This window comes from Condylura cristata, unplaced genomic scaffold (genome assembly GCF_000260355.1).
Source record: "Condylura cristata isolate star-nosed mole 26May11 unplaced genomic scaffold, ConCri1.0 scaffold00025, whole genome shotgun sequence".
Taxonomy (NCBI): Eukaryota; Metazoa; Chordata; class Mammalia; order Eulipotyphla; family Talpidae; genus Condylura; species Condylura cristata.
The window spans coordinates 4,042,842-4,055,052 of record NW_004567126.1 but is presented as its reverse complement, the minus strand read 5'-3'; the positions used below and the strand labels follow the sequence as shown (position 1 = coordinate 4,055,052).

The following is a 12,211-nucleotide window of genomic DNA, read 5'->3' as shown; positions in this document are numbered from 1 at the left end:
CCCGCTGCGCCACCAGGGAGGGCCCCAGAAGTGTTTTAATTTGATGTAGTTCCAGTTGTTTATCTTTTCCTTCATTTTGTTTGCTTTCGGGGTAAGTCTTTAAAGATGTTATGAGATGTATGTCATAGAGTATTTTACCCTTATTTTCTTATATATATTTTATAGTTTCAGGTCGTATGTTCAGTTCTTTTATCCATTTTGAGTTTGTTTTTATGTATGGTGTGAGGTAGTGGTCTAGTCTTTTTTTTTTGCATGTAGTGGTCCAGTTTTCCCAGAACCATTTAACAAACTGTCCTTGTTCCACTGCATGTTGTTTTCTCCTTTGTCAAAGATTAATTGTCCATATATGTGTGGCAAGTGAGAAGAACACCAACATGATAAAAAGGAAAATGCAGTGTAAGTCCTTATTACTGTGTTAATGTTTGAGATTTTCCCTTAGCCACACAATTATTCTCAGCATATATATTTCATGTCGTGACTTTTCACTTACTTCTAAATATGAGGAGTCATCTTTTCTTTCTTTGGCACTAACTGACCATGAAGCAGGGGAGCATTTAATTAAATACATGACCACAACCTCCTTTTTGCCAGATGGGATGATCTCACTATTATAGGATGGTCACAGAGCATCATTAGATAATATATTTGAAAATAAGTTTATTACATATAAACAACCAATATGGCTTGCCCATTTCCACTTATCTAATAACTGTTCTCTCTTCAGAAGAAACAAGGTGTTCTAGGAGAGTGTACCTCTGACCCTCTAGTTTCAGCATCATTCAGGGTTCCCCAGAGGAAGGTGCAAGTGACCTGAGACTTGAATAATAAACAAGGAGCTACAGAATGGATGCGGGGTGGGAGACAGTACACAGTGGGAACCCTAAATAAGTATTTTCTGGGAACAGAAAGAAGGGTCAAGAGTATAAAACATAATGAACTAAATGGCAGAAGTTGAAGCTGAATGAGAAGACCAAGATTAAATGGATGGATTTCGTGATCAAATCTAGATTTTAGAACACCCATTCTACCTCATTCCAAAGAACAGATCGTACAAATCTACAAGTGTAGATTTATAGGTTCTTGGAATCTTTAAGAGAGCAAGGATGTGGTTAGAATGTCAGTAAGGTGCCATTAGAAATAAGAGATTGTGAAACTGCAAATATTCAGCCCCCCAAAAGAAAAATAATACAACCTGAAGTGAGATGGATATAAGATATATAGAAAGAACAAAAGAGGTTCATTTCACCAGATGTTGCTACTTTAGTGTATCTGGTAATTAATTTCACTTACACTATAGATGAAGAACTAATAAGTTCAATTTAGAAGGTTGAGTTGAACAACTTTATGGAATATGGAAAAGAGATGCATGTGAGTCTTGATTTGGATGTCTACATCTGGGTTGAATATACAAATTTTGAGGAAATTTTTTAATAACTGAAACCAAGAGAATGTGTAGCTGATGAAAGGTGATCTGAGGGCAAACCTCTTTGGTTTTATTGTTTACATATTTCACCCCATTTCATTCTTTCAGTCAACAATCTACCAGCATATGGAGGGTACAAGTAAATGAAACAGAAATCCAAAACTCAGGCAGAATGAATATTCCACACAGGAAAGTACATGCTGCCTGCAGTTCTTGAAACTCTATGTTCTCACATACTGTAATAACGTCATTGTGACTATACCTTTTCTAAGAAGCCTTTTGTGTTATTACCATCATAAATTTATCTAGGATTATGTCAGCTCCTGAAATATTTTTTTTAATTCTCTTAAGTGAATCTTTGTCAGATATCATGTAAAGTAGTCTGGCAATTTAAGAGTAGGGTGGTTATGGATTCTGTACCCCCTAATTTGAATTCTTTCCCCTACTTAATATACACATGTATACAATACAAAGCCTTTGGGTCAATTATTTCAGCTTTCTATTTCCATTTCTATGTAATGGAAATATTAATATTCCTGTTACAGGGAATTTATTCATTTAATTGAGGTACCATTGGTGTACATTGTTAATATTTAGTAATAAGGGTCACTTCCTTCAGGTGTAGTTACCCCAGCATACCCAAGCATCCATATTCCAGATCTATAGATGGTCTGAACTGATAGAAAGCACTTGACACATACAGGAGCTCATTATTCTGAAGCAGTGTTGTTCTTAACTACAAAAACATGGCATAAGAACAGAATTTAAATCCAGGTATATGTTATTGTTTTACTTAAGTGATCTATAAAATAGAGGAAATATTAATTATTTCCTGGATATTTGTGAAGGTCTGGTATAAAATATTTATAAAGTATGCAGTACAGAGATTTATAAATTATAAACATATTATACTTTATGTAACTTTATATATAATTGTTATTTTTTAAAATGTATTTATTTATGTATACAGAAGCTGGGGTGTAGGCCAGAGGTGTGGGGAGATCAGAGGATTCACCAGAGACAGAGTAGGGAGCAGAATAAGAGGCCGCACTGAAATACACTGCTTAGGAGAATAGCAGACAAGATAGAAGAAGTCTGCTGTGCCATGAGGGTCAGCTCCTGTACAGGGATGGAACTCATTCTGTAGTGGCTGTGATAGCTTCGTAGTGCTGAGACTTAACCCCTTGTGCCAACAGGGAGGCCCTATATATAATTGTTTTTAATAATGATAAATGCACAAGAGACATTAACAATTATTAAATTAACTGGTATTAGATCACTTTCATGTTTTAGAATTTCCATGTTTCTTTTCATAATAGTTGTTCAAAAACACTTATTGAAAGAATAATGCAAGTTAATACGGACAATAAGGCTGATGCCTCTGAGCTGAAATTTTGATTCAAGTCTTGTTACATTTTCTTTAGAAAATGTGTTTTTGTATGTATATTATCTTTATATCTAGATGGACTGGAAAACTGTCTTTTAGCTTGAGTTTTGAATTAATAAGATATCTTGCTTTCTTATATAATACAAATCTTTTCTATGGGATTAAATTTAAAGGATTACTTTGACTTACATATTCACCTGTAAAACTTACATATTCACCTGTAAAACTTGAAATTATGCCAGACAGTAATAAATTAATGTACCATATAGTATCAAATTAATGTACCATTTAGAAAGTTGATTTTCAGTTCTGAATTTTCAGGTTATTTTTAATTTTGAAATTTGAGTGAGAGAATATCTTAAGTATAAGGACTTTGGGTGAATTCATTAGGTGATGTGTTTATTCAGAGATTTTAAATATTTTAAGTACTGAGATGCAGAAATGGGATGTAGACTGAAAGGCATAGCTCTTTTCACCCACACAAATAAATACAGAGGAAAGACCCTATAGTCTGGGGAGGAATGCAGAGTCCAGAAAATAATATGGCTGTTCCTTAGCGGTAGTGCACCATCATTACTGTGAGAAAGAAAATAAAGAAAAGAAAATGTGAATACATTGGGATTAGGTCCAACATCACAAAGATCTCAGATGCTATCAAAAAATCTGAAGTGGTGATGAAATATTTTTTAATTAAAAAAAATAATATTTTTGCATAGAAGAATAGGGGTTCAGCCTAGAGATGCAGGGATGAGATATTCACCAGAGATAGTGTGGGGAGCAGAACAGGTGGATCAACTGAAATACACTGCTAAGGGGAGCAGTGGGCAAGACAGGAGAGGTCTGTTGCACTGTATGTGGATCAGCTCCCTGGCTGGGGAATGAAATCATGCTTTAGTAGAGAGATTTAAAGCCCTGGGTCAGCGGGAGGCCCACTGATGAATCTTGAAACACAGCCTTATATTTATGTGATGGGAGAGAGAACACTGTAGGTAGGACAAGACAGTGTAGATGATGGGGAGACGGTATACTCGTCAGAAGTCTTTTCAAGGCAGTTTCACAATCTAGAGTGCTCTCTGAAGACAGGAAAATTCTCTTTAGGTTATGTATGCACATGTGAAAGAATATTTTTACTTTTCACAGAAAACAAAAACAACAGAATTCTACTTAAGAATTTGGAATCTGTGGGCAAAGAACTTCTTGTTGGAGTTTTAGATGACTTAGTAGGAAAAGATGTTCTGAAATTAGAAAAATCAGAGAGGAAAAAATTTGAAGAGGCCACACCTCGACAGAAAACCCGGCTCGTTGTGGACTCTATATTACAGAAACGCCATATAGCAGGTGAAGTTCTCCTACAGACCCTCCTTAACACCAACAAAAATGCCACACAAACAAAAGGTAAGACTACGGTGTTCTCATATTTCCCAGGGTCTCCAAGGAAATTTTTTGCTCCAAGGAAATTTCCCACCAGTGTCCTCTAAATCTGCCCTTCCTGCTATTATGAAAGCATCATTTTTACTAAATCTTTCATTAGCCTTTTAGAGGCCATCTTTGTACTTTGTATGGCTAGCTGTACAATGGTAGGTTAGGATGGTAACTCCCTAGATTTTAGATCTCAGCCAGAGTTCTCTGAGCTCCAGAATCAAATACTTCTAGTATATATTCTGCATCTACACTTAACATCACAAAAGTAAAATCACTAATTCTCACTAACAAAGTTATTCCATTTTTTAATCTTCTTTCTAATAGGTAGGAATGTATTCTACTGGGTTTCTTAATCAGAGACAACTGTAGGCTTTCTGAACACAATAGCTCTTAGAAGACTCCCGGGAACATTGCAGGTAAACAACACAGGATGGACAAATGAAAAACATTACACAATAAATACCAGTTATCATAATTATCATTCAACTTCCAGTATTAAGACCTTGGAGTACTTTCTCATTTCTGTGGTTTATGAAATATGATCAGGAGACCACCTATAAAGTGACCAATTAATTAAAATTGTCTGAAACTTCTGACTTAGATTGAATTAAGAATATCTCTGGACTTAAATGTCCTCATGTCCAGGTTTACCACTTGAATTCCTGCCCACACCAGAGGAAAAGACTCTTCTTTCTGCCATATCAACCCTTAGCTTTCTGTAGCAATTTAAGAGTTTTTCTGATCATTTTATTACATAACAGATAAGTATCAGATATTAAAATTTTTACATAGATCCCTGAGTCTCTTACTTCTTTCTGATGTGCTACCAGGCTAATGGAAGTCCTGTTAGAAAGCAGGTCACACCATACATTGTTTTGAACTGTAAGGGTTCATGTTCATGCAAGTTTTCTTTCAGAGCTAAGAGATGATTCTCATCAAAATCCCAATTTTATCCCCAAATACTATATCTATATAGCTGTAGGTGATAATACTTCTAAAATTTTTGAGACCACCAAAGCTGCATAAACTGCAAAGAAAGGAGAGAACTTCAGTGGGAACACATACTTTCTGGTCCTGAAAGTTCCAGGATCCTGTATTGCTTCATGCTGGCGGTGTCTTCTGGAATGAGAAGGGAAATCATGTCACTATATAATCAATGAAAAGAAATATTTAAAAATGTTGGTATCTTAAAGCTTTAAAATTTGCTGTATTTGCACAGCTTTTAGCTTATGCTTTTAGCATAACTTTTAGAAAGTCACTTATTAAAAAAAGGATTATTTAAACTCCTATTGGAATGAGTCAAGTAGAAAATATAATAAACTATAGAAACAGAAACTTTTATACAGGATAATATTGTAGCCGAAGATAAGTTTCTTCTCATGAACTAAAGCTTGGTTACATTCCCTCTGGTATGTTCCTCTTAATTTCTTCTGTGGATTCTTCTTCTTTCTGACATCCAAGGGAGGGCTCTGGGCTTTCCCACTCTCTTGCACAACCTCAGCCAGATGAGGACTAGCCATGCTGGAGAAACATACTTTTTTTAGTAATTAGGTCAGGATGCATCAGAATCTATGATAGCATTTTGGGAATAACACATCCTTCTTTTGGGGGAATATTACATCTGCTTTCTGTGTTAAGACATTTGTCCCTTCTTAGTCACAGTATACTTCCTCTCATACTATACATCAGCTACAACTATAACCACACAGGTTAAGAAACTTTCTTCCCAGAACTCCCCTTTCTGCCAATATTCCCAGCTGCTAATTGGGCTGCTGGTCACAGAAGCAGCTGTGATGCTTTATGTGACGTTATGTACCCTGCAGTTCCTCCGGCGCTCACGGCCAGACCACCTGAGTCAGTGGAAACTGCAGATGGCATGAAGCTTTGCCCTCATGAAAAATTCCTGAGAATAAGCCAAGAAAGAGCAGGGGAGGTAAGATGTTCTGCCACCAAATAAAGAGAAGCAACTGTTTTCACTAAATACAAATGGATAGATAATGAATAGTTGATGGGGTGGGGGTGGTGGGAATCTTTTTCAGATGTTTTTTAGCAAGGAGGAATCATGAGTCTTCACATAGGCTCCATTCTCTTTCCAACACCAATGATAAAGTGCAAATATCTGGCTGTGCATTTATATGTTCAATTTTTTCTTTAATTTATGACTTTTTTAGCTGCAGAGGGGACTAAAAAATATAAGACAATATGGTTGAGTAGTAACTACATACATTGTAGTGGAAAACTCTAGGCACAAAACACATTTAAAAATATAATTACTCTCCATAAGGCCTCCTATATTCATATGTTTGAAACAGTATCCAAATAATAATGTTATCAAAGGCAAAGGAACTGCCTTTAGCTGGTACCAGTGGCAAATGTTTCTGGTTTTTATAAAATTTGGTCTGCATCTAGAATTCTGTTGAAATATACAAGTTGGTAGAGAGAGGAGTAAAAAAAGGTAGAATTTTTCTAACCTCTTCAGAATTCTCCAGTAACCGTCCTGGAATTGTAGTAGGTCTTGTCTGGGCTCCCGAAAATGTACTCTCCATTCACACTTGTTCCTATTGTCTATCAATCCATACAAAGAGGATAAAGGTTGGACCTTGTGCTACTGGATGGCAGTGGGTGGGGGTGGGGCGTCTCCACAAGCACTCACAGAGCGACAATGATTGGTGTGAGAGGTTTTCACAGAGATGAAGTGAGTTCAGTACACTGCTTATCCCTCCTGCAGATCTACCCAATAAAGGAGAAAGTGGGCCGAACGCGTCTGGCTCTCATCATATGCAATACGGAGTTTGAGCAGCTCTCTTACAGGCATGGGGCAGAGCATGACATCAGAGGGATGCAGGCCCTGCTCAAGAGCCTTGACTACACAGTGGACGTGAAAGAGCAACTCACAGCCACGGTGAGTCTCCACATCACATATGCATATTCAGCACAGCCTCCTGCCACAAGGTAGCTTCATAAGGGCTTCAGGCCAGGCCCTTGGTGTGTGTGTTTGTGTGTGTGTGTATTTGTGTAATTATAGAAAGTATTTGGAAGGCAAAATCTACATGTGTTTTGGGCTCCCAATATCTTTGAATCCATAACGGATAAAAATATGATTGGTATGTGCACCTACAATTCAAGCTGAAAAGTGAGTTAAGTAACATTCAGTTTTATCACATCTCAGGAAATTCTGGAGTAATGAATACTTAGCCAGAGCCTGCTTTGTCAATGGTGCTATTCCCAGTCCATAAAAGAGCCAGAAGGTGCCCAACTCCCATGATCTTGTTTGACTTGGCAGAAGGCAATCATATTATCAATATACACAATTTCAGACATGTGTATCACTGTAAAGGTGAAAAGAAATAAAAACACAGAGAACGAACTTGTGAGAATAGAATAATAATGTTTGATGTGATGGCAATAAGAGTCTGTTTGCAGAGATCAGACAGGTGCTGATGAGTGCAGCAATAATGCAGCTCTGGAAAGGTGTGAAGAGAAGGTATTCCAAGCAGGGGTAACTACAAGTGAAAAGTCTCAAATGCATTTTAAACTAGCACAGAAAGCCCAGTGTGAGGAGAATGGGAGGAAGCAGCAGAAGTGGATTTTAATCTAGTCATGGAAGGGAAAACTTTGGGAGAGTTGGGTATGTTCCATTTATGACATAAGGTTCTCACTCAACAATTGGAGAAATGAGGAAAATGCAATATACGACGATAAGCAAATGCAGGATGTATCAAATTTACAGTGGGTATAATGCCAGCAGGATTGGGAAGTTGAAGCTATGGATTCATGATAGAAAGTGAAAGAAATACTTGGTAGTGGGTTAAAGCACAACATTGCAAGCTAGCCACAGTTGCTTCAGTGCAAGTTCAATACCTGGCCCTAGAGGTGATCCACATGGAGTAGCAGACCTCTCCTGTCTCACCAGCTGCTCCCCTCAGCAATGTACATTGTCAATCTGCCATTCTGCTCCTCACTCTGTCTCTGATGAATCCTCTCGCCACCCCTGCACTTCTGGCCTGTACCCCAGTTCTGTATGCAGAAATAGATCTTAAAAAAAAAAATGGAAGAAAGCAAGTGAAAGAAATCCACACTCACTACTGAACTGTGTGAAGCACCTCAGCTGGGACACTACCGGTGGAGTTAGACCGACCCTGATGAATAGCAGGTCAGAGTAACTTGAGTGCTGTTTCTATTTAGTAAGACTCATGGGCTTTCCAGGCTATGGAAGATGCACTGCGGGAGTTTGCTGCGCGCCCTGAGCACCGGTCCTCTGATAGCACGTTCTTGGTGTTCATGTCTCATGGAACCCTGGAAGGAATCTGTGGGATCAAGCATGGTGAGAAAAACCTAGACATGCTCCCTAATGACACCATCTTCCAGATATTCAACACCCGCAACTGCACTTCTCTGAAGGATAAACCCAAGGTCGTCATCATCCAGACTTGCAGAGGTGGTGAGTGAGCTGGACAATAATGGTCATGGAAGGGTTTGCAGAGGAATGCCATGGGTGTTTTGTATGGAAGGAAAACAATCTCGGATCTCATCCTCGCCAAATAAAATTGAGGGGCTGGTAGTATGAGAATTTGTCTTGTCAGCTGAAAATTTAATTCATAGTCGGTGGTAAAGGAGATTGCCAGCATCACTAAATCAAAGTTAAACAAAGATATTCAAGTGCTGGAATGAAATCATTTGAATGACAACTTTACTTGTAAATGTTTGGCAAAAAATTTGACATTCTCTGACTTGAGAAGAATTTCATTCAAAAGCGAAGCCATTACATACTAGCTGCACTCCTCACCCCCAACCCCACAGATATTATGAAAAGGGGAAAAGGGAACACAGTATCATAGCCAAAATGCAAAATGTTCTTTTTGCTTTAACATCCAGTTATCTCATAGCTCTTGGCTCTATGTTTAAGGAACAAAAGCAGAAATAATTCAGCTAAAAAGTGGTATCTATACTCAGAAATTATGTAGATAAAGTTTCATCTTCTTAGCTCTTCTTAGGATAAAAGGATCTTTTGTTTTATGACACTGTATTTACTGACTTGGTCCAGACAAAGGCAATGTGGTGTGTGTGTGTGTGTGTGTGTGTGTGTGTGTGTGTGTGTGTGAGTGAGTGAGAGAGAGAGAGAGAGAGAGAGAGAGAGAGAGAGAGAGAGAGAGATTTGTCAGAATGAACATTTAAAAAGAATGAGGTAGATAGGATCTCGCTCTTGGTCTTTCTCTAGAAAGGCTAGGTGCAACGGTGGTCAGTGATGATTCAGGAGCCTCTGCAGACAGCTCTTCACCTGAGAATGTAGAGGATGATGCTGTTTGCAGAACCCACGTGGAGAAGGACTTCATCGCGTTTTACTCATCGACTCCACGTATGTGTCTTTCAGTCACACCCAAGGATTTGTGAAGCCCCCTTGATGACTCTGAACCCCATGCAAGGATACTTTGTGAGAGATTTTGAGTGCTTGAGATGTATTTTTATTTTACTTGTTCTAGAGAGACACATATTTCTTTTCTATTTTAAAAATTATATTTACAGGATGAGTACTGCACTTTACAGTCAAAGCTATACCAAACCATAAAACAACATAGTAGAGGGGCTACCTTCACCATATAAAATTTGAAGACAAATGACTGATTCAGGTTCTATTAAATCCATTTAAAATTTTGAGTAGTATTATATATGAGCTTCTCAATTGGTCATTACCAAGTCCTTTCTCGTTATTTCCTATGTGATGCTCCCTGGAGCAGGAGAAAGCTAGTACCATGGCCACAATGTGATCAGTGTCTCTGGCAGTTTTGATAATCTGTCCCATTAGTTCATGCTTTGCCAGGTTCTTTGCTTCCTTCTGCAGAAAGTGATTTAGTGCAAGTTTATAAGTGCTTCCCTCAAGCATGTCAAGATATGTGATGGGTAGGTAGGTAGATAGATAGATAGATAGATAGATAGATAGATAGATAGATAGATAGATAGACAGAGAGACAGATAGAAACATATAAACAAAAAACAAGTTGCCAACTTGCTTTTCTCATTATTCATAGATACCAAATCCTGGAGAGACACCACAAGAGGTTCTTATTTCATTCTAGAACTTATCACATGCTTACAAAATTATGCTTGGTGCTGTCATCTACTGGAAGTATTTCAGAAGGTGAGCTCTGCTTTCCTTTTCCAATCCTTTCTGTATTCAGGAGGACTTCAGTATCACTTGCCTTTCAAACAACAATGGCAGAATTTGTCAGGCAAGCAAATGTACAGAACCTGTTTTCTGTCTGTAAGGTGTTTGAAATCAGATTTAGAAAATAAAGTTGCCAGAGGGAGATCAAATAGAACAAACAAAACGTAAAATATAAGTTTGTATGGTATGGATGATACACTTTCAGAATTTGAATAATAAAAGGAAGTCTGAATTAAATTTTATGTCTTAATTGTTGATGAAATAAGCAGTAGGTCTATTCAGTAATGTGGTAAACTGGTGAGATAGGGGTAAATGAGACATTTATAACAGAGGTCACTCAGGGCTTACATTCTTGTGAGAGAGGTGGCTAGTATAAGAGTGATAAACAATTACAGATCTTGACAGAATCCATAACAATAGGATCTAGAACACATGGTAGAAAATACAAAATAAAATATTCTTTGAATGGACTGTTCCATTGGGAAGACTTGCTACTCCTTCTCCAACTAAGGTCCTTCTTTATTTCTTACTTTTTCTAATCTATTTTTCCCAATAAACTCTTACCACTACCCACTTAATATTATATTTCCATTGTCTTTCACTTGTATTCACTCACTCAAATGCAAGCATCATGAAGGCAGAGATTTGCTCAATCCCTTAGAGATTATTGCAAAGGAAATAAAGCACATGGCTTTAATATTCATTGATTAAATAAATAGAAATGTGAATAACACATACTCACTTTTCTTTCTTTTTAAAGAGAAATGAATTGGTCTTAAGATCATGAAAAAGTGTGGTTTGTTTATTAAACTTCAAGTCTTAGAGAATAGTACTCTCATGGGAAAGAAGGATTTATTTTTAGTGAGTTGGAGAAGACTACATGTAACTTGAATTGGGTCTCACTGAGTAGCAACTAAGGAGATAAGTCCTGTTGGGTGAATAGCAACTAGACATTACACTTTCAAGAGCACTATCATAAAAAGAAAAAAAAAAACAGGAATGGAGTAACTGTGGTTTGTATCTGTAGTCAGTGCAGAAAGGCTATCACTTTGGTGGGTGGTGGGGATGTAAAAGTTGTTTAGTCTTCAGATCTTTAAGGATCTTCGCATTTTAATTTTGTCAATTGGGTAGTTAAAGATGGTAGATATTAAATATAGTGGACCTCTGAAATTCAATTTCAGAAACAGCTCTCCAAGAATAGGTGGTAAATGAGAGGTAGCTGAAACTGAGATTAAAAGGCCATGGATTAGGCATGAAGCATATATTTTGAGATCAGGGCCTTATTTCCAATTTGAGGTATCATTTCTGAGAAGGGTAACTGTGTCAGGGAGTTAGAATGTCCAAAAGGCTTGGTCCTATCAACTACAGGAGCACTCTTCATTTCCAAAATATTCTGGCTCATGGTACAGAATATTTTCTGCGAATACTTAAGAGGTGTGTCTCATCTAAAGTCCTTTTATGTTGTTAGGTACAACAATCATTTGAAAAACGATGTGATAGATTCCAGATGCCCACTATTGAAAGACTAAATATGCCAAAATGTTTCTACCTCTTTCCTGGCAATTGATATTAGTGAGTATCAAGCACAAAATAACTGGAAAAATGATACTAATGGTGAGGACCAGTAAGTAATGATTGCTGATTGCTTGGGTTACCAAATTGTATTCTCTGTGGACAAAGTTTGGTTGTTAGTTGCTTTTTTTTTTTTTTTTTTTGTTTTTCTTATAAGAAACTAGATCTTGAGAATTAACTGTTCATAACAAGCACACAAAAAGCAGAGGAAAGAACAGTAAAGAAATAGAACTATGTCCTCTGA

General features: G+C 37.4%; 1 protein-coding gene across 2 annotated transcripts in view; it reads left to right on the top strand.

Moving 5' to 3' along the window:
- LOC101633728 (caspase-13-like) overlaps positions 1-12,211 on the top strand; it is a 16,580-nt gene that overhangs the window by 2,502 nt on the left and 1,867 nt on the right. Inside the window, exons 2-8 of one of the 2 annotated variants that reach the window (XM_012729326.1) lie at positions 3,951-4,205; positions 6,056-6,165; positions 6,961-7,134; positions 8,439-8,673; positions 9,451-9,588; positions 10,259-10,368; positions 11,864-11,967. In XM_012729326.1, the coding sequence (XP_012584780.1) occupies positions 3,951-4,205; positions 6,056-6,165; positions 6,961-7,134; positions 8,439-8,673; positions 9,451-9,588; positions 10,259-10,368; positions 11,864-11,962 (1,121 nt within the window). In that variant the 3' untranslated portion in view covers positions 11,963-11,967. Of the gene's footprint in view, positions 1-3,950; positions 4,206-6,055; positions 6,166-6,960; positions 7,135-8,438; positions 8,674-9,450; positions 9,589-10,258; positions 10,369-11,863; positions 12,010-12,211 lie in introns of both variants that reach the window. The other variant, XM_012729327.1, reaches the window with a different exon arrangement.